The following is a 20,166-nucleotide window of genomic DNA, read 5'->3' on the forward strand; positions in this document are numbered from 1 at the left end:
ACAAGCAAACTTCCAACTTGTCGCAATCTTTCTGCAACCATTAAAGCTTTTCACTTATTGCAATACTTCTAATTGATGCTAAACTTAACACCCAAACCATCATTAAGCATCTAGATCACTTTCATCTCCAGGCCTACAGATACTGAAGGTCTACACTTCCAAAAAAGAATTACTAGCTAGAATGTTGATCCTCTCTCTTCTCTTTGGAGGGGGGATTGTAGCAGTCTTTTTTTTTAGAAAAAAAAGGGGGGATAAAAGAGGTGGACTAGACACTGAAACCAAATAACTAGTCAAAAAGAAGGGAGAGAGCCCATTAAGCACAAAAATACCTCGAAAGTGAAAAATCTTAAAAAGCAATCCACAAGTCAAGAGTTGGACAGTTACCTAGCTCAAGGAGATCCTTTCAATGATTGTCTGACCCTTGCCCACTTTGACTGCTTGGCTTCTGGTTGTGTATCTTAGAGAGGAGACTAGCTGCGAATAATAGAGTTGCCTGGTAGCGTTCGTTCTTGTCAACCTCTGATTCTGATCCCTCCTGTGCTGACCCATAAAGTGCAGACTGCAACTGCTGCATTTGAGTTGCAAGCCCCATCCCAGAGGCAACAGGCATGCCAGCTTGTGACTGGGAAACATTAGCACCATGAGTCTGGTTGGTCAATGATGCAAGATTTGTTTGTTGTTGAGGAACAGATGAACCATAATGTCCTACGGCATCTGTGGCATGAGCTATCCCAGAACCACTCGCAGCATCTTGATGCCTTCCAAGCTGAAGCTGCCGATCAATATGGGGCTGGGCTGAGAGCTGTGTACCTTGAGAAATGATGGTCGAGGGCAATGTCTGAGGAGGACCGCCTTGTGCTTGCAGGTTGAGGTTATGGTTTTGAATTTGGTTAAAACTAGTTGCCCCTTGAGAATAATGGTTAGGCGTGTTCAAGACTTGCGGATGAGCTTGGAGCTGTGGTAAAACCTGTGTTTGGTTGTTAAATTGGCTGGAAAACATGTGATCAGCAGCTTGACCAGCAGTTTGCTGGTCATATCTCCAAGATTGTTGCTGCACTTTACCAGGTCCAACAGCAACATCCGATGCAGGCATTCCAGCAGAAGCTCCTGCAGGAATGGTCGTTCCTTCCACACTTGGTAACTGGTTAGCTGGTAGAATCTTAACCAGGTTTGCAATAAGTTCAGGGGTCAAAGAGACCCCTGCTTGGGCTGGTGCTGCAGTATTACTTTGGTGTATATGATTCGAGGGGTATGCAGCAGAATTACTTGGCTGCACAGTATTCGCAGGGTATGCAGCAGTTAGAGAACCGTAATCTTTTGAAGGCAGCTTCACATCTTCTCGAGTAACCTGATTATAGTTCATCTGAGGAACCCTTTCCACGGAAGGCATTGCATCATAGGCAGCTTGTGAAGATGGCATCCGTGGTGCATCGACATACTGAGGTTGACTGGACTCTTGCGGCAAGGATGTGCCACTAGGCATATTATGTGCAAACTTTAGAACCACCCCATACAGACGTTTTGGACCAACAACTTTCAGAACCTTCGTAAGAAAGTCAGAAGGTGGCACCAAGAATAACGTGGTTCCATTAGCAAATTTTGCCACCCCAGCCCGATCCTTTGAACCCAGGTACCTCAGGAACTCGGTGTATGAAGCAAAATCTATCTCGCTATTAGGCAAGAAGTACACAACGTTGAACCCAACAGCATCTGTGTAGTGTTTGGTCAACATGTCTAGTCCCGTTCTCGCGGAGCAATTGACTACCTCAGGGCTGCAAAAAGAAACATGGCAGGAGTTGAGCATATTACATCTGTTACAAGTAATATGGTGCATGCAACTGAGTGAAGAAAAAACAATAAGAGTCATATATATTAGTTCCAAATTAGTTGAACAAACATGAATCTTATTAAAGAAGAAAGCTTATCATGGAACTTCAATTAGCCAAAGAAAAATCAAACATATGCCAGTGCTAACAGCTTTCCTTGACAGAATTTAGGAAGGAGTTTCATAATAAATTTTGTGAAGAATCCCCCCACCACCACCCCAACCCCCAGGCCCCCATAGGTTAGAAAAATTGTAGAGAGTAGAGACCATCAGTTGAAAAAATGAATTGGAAAGATGATTACTGACTGACATCAACAAGCTGAGAAATCTGGAAACAGCGTTAAATCATAAAGACAATCCCAAAAATTGATATCTCCTTCAAGAAGCAACAAGGAAAGTACAAATGATACTTACATCTCAAATTCTATACTTCCCCCAATAGGAACACAGCGAGCCTGACACACCGGCGTTCCACCCTTGGCAATAGTGCCATGCCATACATAATTGTGGCCAGGAAGGTGCTGTCCTGGAGAAATTCTTGCATCTAGAGGGCTAACACTGTTATTTGCTTGACCGACTGTAACGGGACCAGAAGGAACATTGCTACCAAATGGTCCCAAACCATATTGTTCAGCTCGGTCACTTGTTCTTTTATGGGGATAAGAATTATCATATGCCCCATCAATCCTTGATCTCTTAGATTCTCTTTGAAGTTGGCTAGAATCAAATACATCCCAGCCAGGTATGGCAGATCTACTAGGTGGTTTCTGCGCACCTGAAGGAGAAGAAAGCACTCCCGGTGTTGGAGATGCCGGCTTCCAGTTTGGGCCCCCCACAACATTATGAGGACTTGTATCTCGCAATTTACTGGCTACTGGCAAATCAGTAAATTCTGGGCCTGAAATAATAGGGTCAAACCTACCTTGCATGCCCAAAGGCCTAGCTGGGATGTCAGGACCATGAATACCGTAAGGTGGCAAACGTCCAGGTACATTAGAGGCCAACATAGGACGATTATGGCCAAACATACCCATCTGTGCTGGTTGGAATGAATTTTCATTGGGATAAGAGTCAGTTGTTGAGCCTATAATTGAAGGATGATACTCCAAGAAATCTCTGCCAGGTGCAGGACCACTGCTAGAATATTCAATTGTGATTCTCGGATCATTGAAAAGCTTGCCCTGCAAACCCTCTTTAGCACGCTGGGCTTCCTCCACGCTTCTAAACTCAACCAATGAGAAATTTCTATCATAAAATGTTTTTATTCCATTAATCTCACCAAACAAAATCATAGCATTGTGTAGCATATCTTCGTCGACGTGGACAGAAGGAGGATAACCTATACACAAGACTTTACTAGGTTGTCCATGTCCTTGTCCCACTGGCAACTGAAATGGCTGCACAAAAGAAGAAAACGGAGAGAACATTAGGACTAACAAACATGCATACTTCATTCAAACTATAGAACCATGTTAACAGCCTAATTTTCCTTCATTTTTTTGGATATAGTAAGGTAATTTTATTAATAAAGGTATACCAAACAGTACAAAAGGAGGACAGATGACAATCTTACACAACAAAAGACTCAAACATATCCCGTGTTTCTAGACTCAAACAACTTTTAAGAAAAACATTGGAAATCTTTCAAGACAAAGGAGCATTACATGTTGCCTTCTGAAGCCAGCATGCATAGGATCAGAGTAGTTCCTGGCAAAATCTTGAGGCATAAGCCGAGTGTCAGGATGGCCAACATTCCTATTGGGATACTGTCCATCCCTCATTTCCCGAAACTCCGGTCCTTGCTCCTGAAAGATTTAGGATACCATCATATTCATGGAAGCATGCAACATAAATATCCACAATTCAACAAGAAGATTACTGGGTGAACCCAAAAGTTGTGCTAGCAAGAAACAATCAATCAATCAACTACGCTTCCACCCAAACTAGTTGATTCCGGATATATGAGTCTTTTACATCCTTTTTTTTCAACTTATAAATCCTTTTGAATTTATTCAAGAACGCATTCTATGTAGGCAAGCCCCATAGAACTCAGTATTCATAAACTTCATCATAATTAGATTATCCTAAGCCTGTTGACAATCTACCATGATGCTCCTCTCTTATTCAGACTTTGGACCACCTATGGTTTTGCTAAGCTTACATGCGAGAGTTTAACAATCCTTGTCTCAACCAAAAACTAACAATATACTTTCCTCTTCAAGTCAGACTCTGATTCTTATCACTATACTCTATATGTCTTGTGCCAACAAGGTGACTGTCGCGCAGAAGAAATTCTGTATAGACACCAAACCTCATTTACCAAAGCTAAAACCAACATTCTTAAGGTTGACACATCTACTTCCATATCATAACACATTTTCCTCTACAAAATGTAGCACTGCAGAAAATGAATCAAATCTCTTTAGTAAGAGTAAACTTTTCTGTAGAGAAAACAACTTACTCTTCTCGTAGGTTGCGACCTGAGATAATCCACACGAATCTGTTCGCCACCAAATTTTTTTCCATTCATGTTCTTCAGCGCTTCTGCTGCGTCTTCCAGTCTAGCAAAATCAATGTACGCGGTGTTGCGATCCCTGATGAACTTATATTCTTGAATTGTACCAAATCCCTTGAATAGATCTTCCAATTCTTCTTTTGACACAGACTTGCTAATCCCAGCTACCCACAAACTTTTGCATGGCTTTGCCTGCAAACCAGACAGCATAACTGGTGTTAGACTAACTGCCTGACACAATAATAGACAATGAGAACCACAACACAACAAGTAACAGGCAGGTAACTAACATAATGCAAGAAGAATCATGCCGAGCAAATAAACCAGCACTTAGACTACTATTACAAAAATCATAAAATGAATTCAGTCATCAAGTGATAAGAGTTAAGATACCCATAGTGGTAAAGGCTCTACAAGTACATACAACACAGAACAATGATTCAACCAACAGGTGTAGTGTTATAGAAATTCCACATGAACACAAAGCGTCATAGTGCACATTTTACCATCAGTAAAGACAATGAAGGCATTAAGTACAAGGGAGCTTCACAGAAATCTCCAAGTTAAATATCTCAAAACAATTTTGTGCCACATATACTGGCCAAAATCACAATCTCAACAAACAAATGAACTCAAATTTATTTGTATGGACATGCCCTTTATCTATTCCAAGTAAATATTGATTCCATGACATCTATAGTTCAGTTTGAATCCTTCCCAAACTATTCATATACATATGCATCTTTTGCCAACCAATTCAATTAATAAGCAGATCACTGAAGGATCCCAGAGGGACCAGCTACCTCTGAAGCGGGATGCATTTAGTACATAAGGACATTAGGAAATACATGGAGATCCACACCTAATTAATCATAACTAGAAAAAGATATAGCCTCCTTTGAGGGATAAACATATTACATATCATTATTTAAAGCGAGAGAGAGCTCTCTAGTCACCAGAAGTGCATGTAATCCAACTAAAGTTGGTTTGATGACTAGTTCCAAGGAATGAGAAGTTGGTTCTAGGATGTTCATTCTTCGTATCTCCTTAGCAAGTGTATTAGCTCTTGGTAATAGTTCATAACCACCTTTTTGAATATCTAGTTAGACCTCTAGCAGTCAGAATTTAAAAACAGTATCACCAGACACCCTCTACATTCAAACTTCACCCCGCTCTTAAGAGTCTGTTTGGATAAACTTATTTTAGGTGCATTTAAGCCAAAATAGTTTTTAAGCACTTGTTTTTTAGTCAAAACAACAACAAAAAAGTCAAAACCTATAAGCCCATCCAAACAGGCTCTATGTCCAAACGTATATGAAGGGATTCGTCAAATATGCATATAATTTGTTTTATCCCACACATGTTTATAACTGAATAGAGTATCTTAACTTTGCTTCAGGTGCCTATTTTCATAAAGGCCCTGGTTCTCTTTTATTCCATAAACAAATAGGTGACAAAACAGGGTCATTTCCAGAATATTATGAAGTCTTGATCATACTTCTGGGAAGTGTTAAGAACCTCCTAAACTTCATTCCCAAAATGCTTATTCAATAATTTTTTTGATAAAGGGAATGCTTATACAATAATTATTTTCATATGTTAACAAATACCGCCTGAACATTCACAGCATATTGTTCTCTCTTTGATTCTATTATTATTATTATTATTTATATTTAATTTATTTTTTTATTTAGGGATGGGGTACACGATATACCCATTGCATTGATGGGTGAAGCTTTTGTCTATTCTGACCTGTATTGGACTTTCTTGACATATAGATACATATTTCTTTTGGAGAAACGACGAATTATTTCTTAAGTTGTTCAACGAGGTACTAAACTTTTAATAAGTAATAATCAATGGTTGCTAGAATAAAATGTATAAAAAAATTTTATGCAACTTGAATCTTTCCCAAAACAACTCTTCTACAACACGCCAACATCGATTAAATTTTTTAACACTTAAAAAAGGACTTGAAATCTAAGTCGCAGAAGACTGCATCTGTTACACTACACTGTACATAAATTATAAATATCTATAATATGTAAATTAAAACTGGGTGAAACTCACGTTGCAATTGTTTTTGCTTTTGGTAGGATGGTAGCGCATCAAATTTGGGGAAGCAAAAGGGGATTAATTGCAGATCGTGCCTATATTTGCAGATCGTGCTTCAATGTTTGAAGCTGTCTGTAACGTTCTAGAATTGATTTATTCATTGCCAGAACAATATATATCTATCTACCATGTTAGGATCCCAAATTTGATGAGCACGTTTCGCAGTCTAAACTTTAAAAATCTGAGAAAATGGTTGAAGAAAACTTTAGTACTATTTTTACATCTCAGATCTGTTACGCGTAAATGAAGCTCTCTACAGTAAAAACTAAAATCAATTTAACACCTTTAACCAGTGCAATCACTTATCTGCAATCTCAAGAACAGTTTTTTTTATTTTACATCTGGTGTTCAGTGCCCGCATTGGAGCCAAACTATTCCAGATTCGCGGGAAGCTCCCTACCAAGGCTTTTTCCATACCCAAGACTCGAACCTGAGACCTCTTGAGCCGTGGATGAGGCGAGTGCACCACATCCTTTGCTGGTTCAAAAACAATTAATTGTCTTTTCTATTGAGTTAATTTTGTTCAATTACAAGTTAAATTTACCAATCACATTTCCAACAAACAGATCGGTCAATGGTTGGGAAGGAATTGAACACCATACGCATAGATCTCGCAAAGGTATTGAATACCAGACGCATAGATGTTGCAAAATGTTGAATTTTAATTTTCAGATATATGAAAACAATACAATAATTGTACGCTTCTCTTCTTTGTTCATCGCATATCATATCCAAATCGATACGTTTCTCTATCAGTTATTCATTCATATTCATTTACTAACGAGTAGGAATTCTGTGATTCTGTTCCTCCTAATGTATTTCTTCTGTATCTTCTATCTATTTTCTACGCATCTACTTATAATCTCGCAGATCTGCGTACGTCTGGTCTTTTTTATATGTTTTTTTTTGTTTTGATTCTGATGCGAACTTCTTCTTCTAGATGATAAAGGGAAAAGGGAGGAGAAACACAACGTTGAAAATTTTAGGAATAAAAATCAACAAATAATTGATGAATAAACAACAAAAATCCATCCGAATTAGAATCAGAATGAAACGAGTAAACAGAAAATCAAAAACACAAACCGGCTTAGCGAATTCGATCCTAAGAGGATTTCCATGGAAGAAGGATCCCTGAAGCGCGTCTTTAGCCTCCTTAGAATCGTTGATGTTTTTGAAATAGAGAAAACCGAATCCGCGAGAAGAATAAGCGGTTACACTATCAAGCTGTCCGTATTTCTGGAACAAAGACGTTAGATCTGCATCAGTAACATCGGGTGCTAGATTACCAACCCATAGATTATTCGACGGTATTTCTCCAGGCGGTGCCATAATTGAAACCCTAGAAAACTAATCAAACACGAAAACGAAACCCTAGAAAAAGAAGTAATAGATCGAGAAGAAGATAGAACGGAGATGAAGAAGAAGAAGAAGCAAATAGATCGAGAAGAAGATAGAACGGAGATGAAGAAGAAGAAGCAAATTAAGGTTTGTGAATGGCGTTTGGGTTTTTTTTCTTATCTTAAAAGAGGAGAATGAGATGAAGAGGCGACGATTGAAACAAGAGCTATCGGTTGAAGACAAAGTTCTAGGTGGATTACATGTGCTTGTATGTGTAATAGACAAATTTAACCTTCTACTTTGTCCTTTCTCTTTTTAATTTTGGTTTCTCTCTCATTTTTATTTCTTTATTTATATTTGTTTTTTCTCATCCTTACATCTTCTAGTCGAACACTATCAATAATTTTTTTTTATATATTCTAAGGCTCGAATCTAAAAAAATTATGCAGAATAGCAAACATTTTAGCCTATAATAGATATTATGGCAACGGTCTATAACATTTTGATTTTAAATATCCTAATTAGAACGGTTGCATAACTAAATATCATAAAACGGACTAAACCGAACCATAAGGAGGTATCTTATTTATTATCTCCGTCCACTTTTAATTTTCATAGTTTCCTTTTTTAGAGTCAAACTACAAAAACTTTGACTAACATTTTATGATGTAAAATTGCAATTTATAGTACTTTTAGTATAATTTTTGAATATCTAATTTTTTTTTTAAAATATCGAACTAATACAATTTTGAAAATTAATCAAAGTAACTTTCGAAAAAACACGGGATAGGCTAATCACCTGACTGCTCTAGAATAGGTTAATCATTGGAGACAAGAACGAGTGAATCTAGTTTCGAGAGCATGCCTTACTCTAATAGGGGGTATAGAGTTTCTAAGTGAAGTCAAGCTTACGATCATCGGCTTTGATCATGCCACTAGGCATTTGATTAAGACATTGCACAATGATCCGAACACTTTGTCGCATCTCTTTGATACGAATACAGTAACGATCATAGCGATCTCCTCTGGTACCTAATATTATGTCAGGATTCAATTGGTCATGAAACATGACAAATAAAAATGAACAGAAAAAGTTGTAGAAAACAAAATTGAGCAACCTCAAAGGTATTTTTATCATCCGACCTCCGCAAGAATAATTAATAACCAAACAAATAAGACGAGCACTATGTATGCTTGTCCAACATACAAAACGACCCCTAACAATACCTTATGTTCTTGCTTAATAGATGGGATGTGGGAATGGGATTTTCTTGGATTTGCAGATTCCTTATCTTTAATTGAAGGATTGAGAGAAATGGACATTATCTTTATTACAAAATACAAAATTATATCTCAAACTTGATGCACAAAAGAAACATTAGTAATTTGAAGAAAGAAAAAAAAAGCAGCACTTGTCACTATAACATATATAAAGGGTCTAGTTTAACCAGGTTGAATCAAGACTGTTCAAGGCAACAATTGGACTCTCCACAAGCTAATTGTGAGCATGAACAGGAATCAGATATTCCACTTCTGCTTTTTGGCTGGTAGATGTACTATTCCTATACAAAAAATGGCAAGCCACTATTTATCTTAACACATTTTCTGGGTCGTTTATGGCACCAATTCCCATGCCCGACCTAAAAGTTATCCTTGGCACGGCGAATGGCTCCCAAGGCTTCTGCATCATTGGCTGTGGCTGGAACGTTAAGCAACTTCCGGATTTCTGTACTTGAAGTTCGAAGAAATGGATTACATAGCTTCTCTGCTTTCAGGGTTGTTGGAATCTAGCACCATAGAATGAAATATTTAGCATATATTGACTATTAACAGAAATATACTCCCCAAAATTAGCGGAAAAAGATAATACACATGCTTTTATCTACGTAGTTTTTTGGTTAAAAATGAAAGATGTCAATAACTTAATTCTAGACTCCTCAGTCTATGAGTTCTATGGTATAACTTTGGAAATTTTAGCGTCTTCTTGGTGATGTCATTGGTTACCAATAAATTCTTTATCCTACTAAGATATTATTGGGCACCTTAGCACACCAATGGGCAAAGGTGTAAGTTGAAAATATTTAACAGGGTCAAATACAAAACAACCAAGCAAGTCCAATTAAGCTTCTCATTCTCATGACTCATGCAAGTGTCCCTAAAGTTTTTAAGGTTTAAAATTCAGGTCAAGTAAAAAATTGTTCTCATTACAGTTTTCAGCAAAAGAAACTTACTGTTGGCAAGCCCTTCTTGCGGAGATTGGCAACATGTGATGCATATGACTGCAATTCTTCATTTCCAGGTTCTATAGAAAGTGCGAACTTCGAATTACTCTGTTAAAACGTGTCAAATAGTCAGGTCAGAAGAAACTGTCAATGCTAGGACTGAGTTATCAATAACAAGCAACAGTTGTTCAAAACTCAATTTACCAATGTATACTCGTGGCCGCAGTAGACATTTGTATCGTCTGGTAAGGATGTGATCTTCCCAAGTGAAGAGAGCATCTGTAGCATTAACATGATAAGTATAAACGGGAATATATACTCTACTATTCATTATTTTTGGTTGGCAAGTAATCCACTCAAAAATGTTTTCTGCCCAACAGACATAGCTCTGCTCAGATAGGTTGATGCATCATTTGTTCACATTTCAATTGCAAATAAGATAGCACTATAAACAGACAGAGTTTAACTTCTTGTTTCACAAACCCGATCAATCTGCACAGTAGGTAGCAACAGCCTAGGATAGGTAGAGATATTTTTTCTCATACAACCACATTTTAGACTTGGCTAGCTCACTGCAAACCATGTATATGATTCGGATAGGTTGTAAGCTTATTCCTAATAACCACACCTACCGAAAATTCCCTCCCTAGAACCATCAGTGCTTTTTTTCCATTTCTATCCCTAGGTGATTTGAACTCCCAACCACTTGGTTGGAAGTAGTGCTTTTACCATTACAACATTTGGTCTTGTTCTAGTGTGGATTACTCCATCCTATCACATTCTTTACATTAAACGAAGGTGCAATGACTTTTGGGTTTGATTACAATTAAATATGTTTCCATCAAGCAAATTGACCTACCGTCAATGTCTGAAGGCAATAGTAGAAACTAGAATACACGAACAAAAAAAAAGGGGAAAATCAAAATGAAAATAATGGGTGAAAGTGAAACACATGGGAATCACAAAATGAAGAGAAACAGAAAAATCACAATACTGTAGGACAGCTAGTTGCTTCAAGTATTGTTTTGCTGATATGCACTTTACGGCTCATGTATGCATTTTGTAAAGATCAAAGTGCTTATAAGTCAAAATATGTCTAAGAGGATATCTGGATTGGCTTATAGCTTATTTCAAGTGTTTTTGGCATTAAAGCTCTTTTTCTATTTTTTGTGGTGTTTAGGAAAGATAAAAAAGTGTTTTAAAGCACTTACTTACTTTTAGGCCAAAGAAGTACAAAAATAAGTTAAAAGGCTAAAAGTTGGGTACAACCAACTTATGACTTTTAGGGGTCGTTTGGTAGGCCGCATTAAAAGAAATAGTCCATGTATTATGTATGGTATTATTTAGTACTATGTTTGGTAGGAATTTGAGCCTATGTATAACTAATCCATGGATTAGTTATACATCCCCTACATGGTATTATAGGATGTATTACTAATACCTTCCATTTGGAGGTATTAGTAATACATAGGATATAATACCATGGGATAAGTCTATGTAAAGACAAAAATATCCCTCAAATCATTTTAATTATTTTGTTTATTTTCTTGATTTTATGTTTTATATTTGTATTAGTAAAATTTATTTAAATAAATTAGCTTACAAATTCTTTAGAGAGAGTTGTTTGTTACTAAATAAATCCAATACAAATTTGAAATGTGAGTTATTTATAATTTACTAATTAAAAAGGCAAATATATCACTACATGACGTTTGCGATCTTAATTGAATGGATTATATATATATATATGTGTGTGTGTGTGTGTGTGTGATTTTCTAACTATTTGTATTTTGAACAATTTAAGAAATTACATACATATTAAACCTATAAGTTGCAATTTTTATGTATAAATGTAGTTGGTTTATTCAATTTTACCATTGTTGACCGCCTTTTCAATTTTAAAAGTAGATGGTTTATCTTTTTTAAATTGAAAATTGACATTTTGTGAGTGATCAATTTATTAAGATGACAATTATTTATCCTCAAATAATTCAAGTGAAAAAATAGGAAACATGACAACAAATTGTTCTTCTCATAGCTAGTTAGAAGGCCATAAAAAATAATATTGTTCGACAATTATCTACCTTGACTCAACTACATAATAATTCAAGGGTATAATTGGAAAGAAACTTTTTAAAAAGTTTTAATCCAAACACAAGATGAAGTTTGAAACAATGAACCAAACACTTGATAAAAGTAAACCCTGCATTACTAATCCATGCGCTATTATTTTTTGTACCAAACAACCCTTAGCTTATAAGTATTTTTAAAAAGCCAATCCAAACACCCTCTAAACCATAAGTTGATCCCCCAACTAATGTTTTTCAGCTTACAAACACTTTTGCTTTGGCAATGTTTTTAACTATAAACAACAACAACATCATACCCAGTTTGGGGTCTGGGGAGGGCAAGGGCAATGTGTACGCAGACCTTACCCCTACCTTGTAGTGCTAGAGAGGTTGTTTCCGATATCCTCAGTTTAAATAAAGCATTTCCAAACAGGTTGAAAAAGGAAAAACATATGTGGGTGTAGTAACAACAACGAAATAATGTGAAATGGAGAACATTACACAACAGACAAAAGAAAGAACAGTAATGACAATGAAAATAATGCGATAACCTAAAGCACAAAACACACAGGTGATAAACAAAATCAAAGAACCAAAAACATCGAGAAAAGTGCTAATACCACTAGTAAGAAAAAAGGTACAAGTACGACACCAATCCTATCCCGCAGGAAAGCAAGAGATCGCTCAACAACCAACTAGCTTTCTACCCTAATCTTTTACCTCCAAACCCTCTTATCTAAAGTCATGGACTGCTAGAGAAAGAAGATCTGGCTAAGAATTCATTAAGGCCTCAGAGCCAATCCAAACCTCTTTCCAAAAAAGAATCTCGATGCCATTCCCCACTCTATATTGGATATTCCTCTCCAATAAGGGCCAAAGGCTTCTGATAGACCTCTATACTGCAATGCCGCAAGTGCTAGTAACTGAGTTTGTACACCATTAAGAACTCTACCCATATTTGCTAAGGATCACCTCTTTCCATAAAGTAAAATGCTTATAAGCATAGCTTTCCCAAACATACAAAAAAAAAATTGTGCTCATCAGTTTCACCATTTCTATCTACAAACATAAATTGCTTATCCAAATCAGCTTCAATACTTAAAAAGTATTTTTTGGCACTATCAACTACTTTTAGTCGGCTAACCCAAACAAGGCTCGATTTTTATACCACAAAAAAAAGATACAATCAGCAAATTGACAATATGTATCCCATTATTTTACGAGAAGAAAATAGCACGCGTTTGCGTCAGATAACATCAAGTTTTTAGGTTAAACAATAAGAACTACTGGTTTTACTTATTGTCATTAATTAGTCCAACTCAGATTGATAGTTGACAACCATCAACATTTGATTCTCCAAATAAAAAGAAAATCAATATAGAAGCCCAATAAAAGAAAAAAACAGATGTTACAGCCCGCAAAATAAAACTATACTTTACCTGCTCGGGAGTTCCTTCAAAAAGTTTTCCACAGGACAAGCTGAACAGTGTGTCTCCTGTGAAAACTGCCTTAGATCTCGGGAAGTAAAAACTGATATGCCCTGTCATGCATTTTTTTGTATTAGTAAAATTGAGGAGATTTTTTAAGCAAATAAAATCGCACATAAGATCATCTAAAAGATAACAATTTAAATCAGAAGTAATCCCCATTCCCCACTTGGTCCTAAATCTATAACAACATACCCAGTATGGTCCACAAGTGGGGTCTGAAAAAGTTAAATTTAACTAAATCTATGATTTCTCATTATAAATCATGTGAAAAGAACCAACAGCTGTGATCCATATAGAAGAGGCATACTTTAACTATACCTCAAAAGCACACTCTTTATGTTGGAACATACCAACATGTTTGACATCATTCTATTAATAATATTAACTTTCTAAAGTTTCTGTAGTCTATACTAGCATAATATTTGATACTTTTGAAATAGATAACCATCAAATCTTAAACTGATTAGTTAGATTGATGTGAGCTGAAGAAACTTTAGAAAGTTCAAATTTATATATCATATATATTTACCCGTCAAACAAATATCTCCTTAATTTTGTACCCAACCAAATAGTGTGACAAATATCTCCTCGATTTTGTACCCAACCAAATAGTGTAACATAAAACGAACATGTCCAATCAAATGGTGTTACATGAAATGGGATCAGATGAACAGTGTAAGTAAACAATTCAAAAGGTTTTACAGCTCCATTTAGTGGAATACATTTCTGATAGACATAATTTTTTCCTTGATCTGTCATCTCTTTCCTTTATCCCTCCATGAGTAATTAGACAGAAGACAATAATTATCGTGGTAAAAGTCTAAGCTCTCACTTGTTAGATGTTATTATACTATGGGACAAGAATTCTCTCAACATGTATGCACTTGTCAACCAACTCCCAACTGGAGTTCAAACACCTATACTAAACGGATAGTTCCTTCAGCACATGACCAGCAAGTAACTTGAAAAACTAGTAACTTCTTAAAACCACATGTAGATCAAGAAAATTTACACAGAAATAAATGGTGCTGTGCTCCCAAAATGAACCCGATGTTTAACCATGACAAAAGCAGAAAAACAAAGGAAAAAAACAAAACAATACGAAGTGTGTTATTTGACAGGGAAATAGACATTTTTTTCGTCAAATAGCTTAAACAGTTAAAAGCAACAAAGACTATGAGACAGTTCAAGGCAATTTTCAAATGATATCAGGCATTAGAATACAACCTCGTGTATGACCAGGAGTTTCCATGACAAACACCTCATGGCCTGCAAACATCCATTGGTCTCCATCATTTAGGGCTATGTCAATACCAGGTATTCTATCACTGTCTACTCCAGATCCAATTACCTACAAAATCACGTACGAAATGAAAGCCTCTTCTGACAAAATTTCAATTGACGCAAACATGTTAACCCTTAATCTGTTAATCAAAGAGAAATGCCCATTATAGTTACCAATGATCTTTTAAGTGCAATATCAATTTGAAGTTATATCCTAATCTCTATCCAATTCAAAAAAAAATCGTGAGCTTGAAAGAATGGTTAATATGTTGAAAATGTGTGGTGCTTTTAGCTGGGCCTTTATGGTTTTTTCTCAACAAAGTACTCTAAACTGGTCAGCCCCAATAAAACTTGGAAGAGATACTGACAGAGAGTTGCCCCAACAGTTCTTAAAGCATTTCATTGAGATTTATGGCAACAAGAGCAAAGTGGTAAAGAAACTTTACATTCCTCCTGTTAAAGCAAAAAGTCCCACATTGGTGGTTAATGATGGTGTTAGGGATGCGTTGGAAGTCATTAATTTAAGTATTTAATTATATTTTTAGTTGCTTTATTTATTATTCTAGAATAGGATTTATGTTTCAGAGTTTCATAAAGATTAGGTTAAATTATAGTTATTAGTTTGGAATAGGATTATAGTCTCCTACTTCCATAAGAGTTAGACTTCCTACTGATGTAATAAGACTCCTATTTAAGGGGGCTTTTGATGAATAAATCAGTAAGTCATAACTAAGCAAAAAACAAGAGATCAGAGTTCTCTCTTCCATTGAACTCTAAGGTTTTTGTCTCCCTTTAAAGAGCTGAAGAGATCGGAGTTCTCTCTTTTAATGAACTCTAAGGTTTCAGCTTCCCTTTGATGAGCTGAATTCATATACAAAAATAGGTCAATCTAGGAATTCGAACAAAAGCAAGGGAAAATCAAAGGCAGTTGAATTTGATTTCCCTGTTCATCGTCCTGTGAATCGATCCTTCCCTTAAGATTCATAACAGATGGTTAATGAGATGGGTGGACTCAGTACAAGGCTTGGGCAATCCTCCTCCCTTTGAGCTAGCTTTTGGGGTGTGAGTTAAGCCCAAGATCTAATTTAACGCCTCCATTTACAAGATCACTCTGTTGAACCAAAACCAAAACCTGTAACCAGGTAAAGCTTCCCTACCTATTACCCCATTCCAGTCCCACCCCACACAAAAAATAAAGAGGAAAAAAACATTTAAAACAGGAAAGGAAAAATAAATGGATTGGAGTAATTCAGAAAAAACTAGACTTAGGGTGTGTTTGGTTTGAGGAAAATGTTTTCAATCGGTCAAAATGTTTAGGAAAACATTTTCTCTAAGAAAAACAAGTTCCTTAAAATGAGGAAAATGACTTTCCTAATGAAAGTAGGGAAACAAGCTCCACAGTGACATTCCATGTTCATTGTCTCCTCCCCACCCACCCAATGCCCCCACCCCTCAACCATTCCAACCCCACTCCCCACCCATCTTAACCTCATAATATTATGCTAGATTACATATAAATGCTCTTGGGACAATATTATTTTGCTTACTTACCAAACACTAAGAAAAGTAAGACGAGCACTTATTTTCCATCATACCACAACTCACCCCTAGAATAGCTCCATGTAACTAAAAGGTATTATTTTTTAAGAAAAGTATAAGACCACACTTTTTATAAGATGGTATTTGTGACTACAATATAAACAGATAGATCACATATCCAACACAAGAGCAGCTATTGAACTCCATAGGAAATATATTTTATCTCTATACAACATCACAATTTCAAATGAGAGTGGCAACAGGAAAACATCATCTTACCTTTGCCCCATACCTTGCTTTTAACTCCATGTTGCCACCAGTGTGATCATGGTGATGATGTGTGTTCAAAATGTAAGTCAAATTACGGTTGTTTCTACTCAGTGCATCTATAACAGGAACAGCTTCAGAAGGATCCACAACACCAACTGTTCCAGTATCCACGTCATGCAATAGATATGCATAATTATCCTGGAGACATGGTACCTGACAATTGACAACAGAAAGATCAGCAAAACTCATCAGGGTTTCTCATTGTAGAGGTGGAGATCCTTGTTACAACATAAAGTCAAGAAGATGATTTCTTTTATGCTCTCGCATCCATAAAAAGAAAGCCACAGAAGAAAAGAAGTGGAAGAGAAGCAGAAAGGGCAGAAATTATTTTATTCTTTCTCAGCTAGTAAATCTCTCCGGCTTCCTGAAAATAAGACCCAACAAGCTTTAACATCTTCTCCACCCAAAATGGAAGTAGCATAGTACCATATTTTGAGTTGAGACTTATTTAATCATTTGATACTCTAGCAACACTAACGTAGGGGCATTTTGCCTTTTCTTTTTGTTGAGAAAGGTAACATGAAGAAACATTTTGCCTATTTATGGTAAAATTTAGACAAAAAGGATGTTATCCAGTACAAAAAAGAGAACACATCTGCATACCAGAGAATACAAAGCACTAAAAGAAAGGTATTCCCAGTCAAAAAGTTCATCCAATTGGAATGTCATGAGCGCTCCAAAAGTATAAATTAAATAATATTGAATCTGGAATAAGCTATAGTCCAAATTAGAGCATAGAGGAGCAGTTTTCCTAAGCCATAAGGTGAAGTCCTTTTGAAATACTCTACATGAGGCAACATACTCCCTGTTTTGTCCAACTAGGTGTAAGACTCAAAAAAGTCGATGAAATGCACAGAAAATTCCAGGATGATTAGGACAGTGTGTATTAAGTCTGTAAAGCTGACTATCATCAATCACTGTGATTTCAGGGTATACGGCCAGATTTTAGATACACAAAGGAAGATTAATACCACATCAAAAAGTCACCCCAGTCACACCGAGCGTCTTCATATAAAGTATCGTTTTTTGCTCATTACCATTTACTGCTAAACACATTCTTCTTTCTAAATGTACCCAACATTGAAATCAAGCAAGAAATGAACTTATTACAGGCTATGCGTATACTATTAAAATAAAGACACAACTTGCAGTATACATAAGAACCTAAAAAAGCACAATACTATAGACTCACCAGTTCGATTTGCAAAGATGAAGACGTACTGGTAATGCTACAGAGTTTAGAAACTCGAAGTGTTCGACTAACTCCACGTACAGTCTTGAATGGCATTGAAAGGAGCTGCATAAACCCATACAATAGATTCTTCCTAAGAGAAAGTTGCCTCATGTCAGGCCATACACAAACCCCTGTCCGGGACTAAGAAAATCCACAAATAGAATTAAATTAAATAGAAATGCAATCAAAAGACGAAGAATCTACACACTAATTAAAGCATCACATGAAACAAAGTATATTCCCCTTTTAAAACCCTAATTATGAATTGCATTAACTGAGTACCACGAGAAATCAGATCAAAATTAATACACAACTTAGGAAAAAATATCATTTAAGAAATCTCAAACAGTCTCAACATCGTAATCATCTAAACAGTATAGTAATCATCGAAAAGCTAATTAACCAGTAAAAAACAGTTGAACAGTTGATGAAGACTTCACATCAATTTCACAACCAGCAAGAATACACATGAATTCAGATTTAGGTACATCAAAAAGCACAAAGGCTTAGCGAATCAATCAGATTCTCAAATTTACTTCGAATTTCCTCGCAAACCGCAGAATAATTCAAAAAAAAATACCGAAAAAATCGAGAAAAAAAATCTCTAGTATAATTCAGACTATTTAGAGTAGTAGAGAAAGAGTATGCATAGACAAAACGGAGAAGAAAAACCTTAGAACAAGGGAAGGAAGCCATGGCGGAAGGTGCAATTTTAGAGAAAGTTCGCATAATTTAGCATTTGCAGTTTTGTTTTGTAAAGAGATGTGTAGAGGACGGCAATGGTGGGTTGGCACACAGTTTCACACGCAGATTGTTTTCGCCTTTTCGGACTCTTTATTAATTAGTCCTATCTCACTTCTATTAACATAAAACACTATACTTAATTAATTAATTATTAGGAGTATCACATCAAGGCATAAAAGATATTTTTTTTAAAAAATAGAATATGCTATGTTTTCTATACTTAGTGCAAGTCACATTAGAATGTCGATAAATAAAAAATAATCAATTTTAAATTTTCTATTTTGCTCTTCAATTGGATTTTTTTGAAAATATAATTATATTGTGAAGTTGTAAAAAAAGTTTCATCATTATTAATTTTGATATTAATGGATAAGACCCATAAATATAGAACATGAACTAGTGATTATTAAAGTAATTGAGAGTCATGAGGTCAAGTTAAAATTTCAACCAAAAAAACACTAGGTGATTTAGGTACAAAATTATCTTTTACTTGTTGTTAATAGGAAGTGTGAGATATTTCGTGAAATTATCAAGTTACAAAAAGTCTTACTTAAATATCATAATTATATAAAAATAAAAAATCTCCCAAAAATCTTGATATTATTTTTTGTGAAAGTAACTCCAAATAGATCGACAAAGAGAAAACAAAATTTAAACATATAGAGTGATTATTCAAATCACACCAAGTCAATAATAATGTCGTTTTCGAGATCTTTTAAAAAATTCAAGTGAAAAAAATCTGATTATAGATTCTATATTTTAAACATAAAAAGTCAGAAAGAGCCTAAATATTTTAGCACCAATAAAAAGATTATGAAATTTTGAGTTTAAATTATATATAAAAAAAATAGATAATGTTTAATTTATTTATTATTTTAGTTTGATGAATAAAGTTATTCTCCTTATGTACAAGTTTGAGGTAATATAGGGCTCTTCCTTAATATGAGATTTTTTTATGCAAATTTAATTTAGTTTTAATGTAGATATCGAATGTCGAAATATATATATGACCTGGAAAGAACAATAACATTAATTGTTGCTTACTAAAAAGATTGTGGTAGAGTGGTAAGCATTCATTTATCCTTAATCGAGAGATCTCGAATTCAAGTCTCCTTAGGTATGAAATCACCTTTGTTAGAAAGTATTTTATTCCAATATGAGATTTTTCAGCGTGAATTTAAATTTAATCGGGCTCCAATATTGATACCGGACACAGGTGGGAAACAAAAGAAGAAGTTTGTATGAGTATTTGGTGAAGGTACACGTGGGACTATAATTACCTCGAATATGGAGCAATGGTACTCTTTAGAGTCATGTTCAAGTGGGACCAACCATGAAGACGTGTCTCCATTAACCTAGGCAACGCAATGAAGGCATCATTAAACATGAAAAAAATTGAAGGAGACACAATTCTTTGGATCAACTTATTTTATGTACTTTAAAATAAAACAACATGATTTT

The 20,166-nt window shown here is 35.6% G+C and overlaps 2 protein-coding genes across 2 annotated transcripts; both read right to left on the reverse strand.

Moving 5' to 3' along the window:
- Positions 1-245: 245 nt before the first annotated feature.
- Positions 246-7,856, reverse strand: LOC125838032 (flowering time control protein FPA). Its single transcript, XM_049517082.1, has 5 exons — positions 7,539-7,856; positions 4,287-4,532; positions 3,490-3,630; positions 2,240-3,222; positions 246-1,772 (listed from the first exon to the last, which is right to left on the reverse strand). Exons 1-5 carry the CDS (start codon positions 7,782-7,784, stop codon positions 404-406), a joined length of 2,985 nt encoding a protein of 994 aa, XP_049373039.1. The 5' UTR covers positions 7,785-7,856; the 3' UTR covers positions 246-403.
- A 1,243-nt stretch (positions 7,857-9,099) lies between these two features.
- Positions 9,100-18,787, reverse strand: LOC125838168 (hydroxyacylglutathione hydrolase 2, mitochondrial). The gene is made up of 8 exons (XM_049517232.1): positions 18,634-18,787; positions 17,920-18,102; positions 16,677-16,880; positions 14,802-14,925; positions 13,524-13,624; positions 10,220-10,294; positions 10,025-10,123; positions 9,100-9,580 (listed from the first exon to the last, which is right to left on the reverse strand). Exons 1-8 carry the CDS (start codon positions 18,688-18,690, stop codon positions 9,434-9,436), a joined length of 990 nt encoding a protein of 329 aa, XP_049373189.1. The 5' UTR covers positions 18,691-18,787; the 3' UTR covers positions 9,100-9,433.
- Between the last annotated feature and the right edge of the window lie 1,379 nt (positions 18,788-20,166).

This window comes from Solanum verrucosum, unplaced genomic scaffold (genome assembly GCF_900185275.1).
Source record: "Solanum verrucosum unplaced genomic scaffold, falcon-dt-bn FXZP01000079.1, whole genome shotgun sequence".
Taxonomy (NCBI): domain Eukaryota; kingdom Viridiplantae; phylum Streptophyta; class Magnoliopsida; order Solanales; family Solanaceae; genus Solanum; species Solanum verrucosum.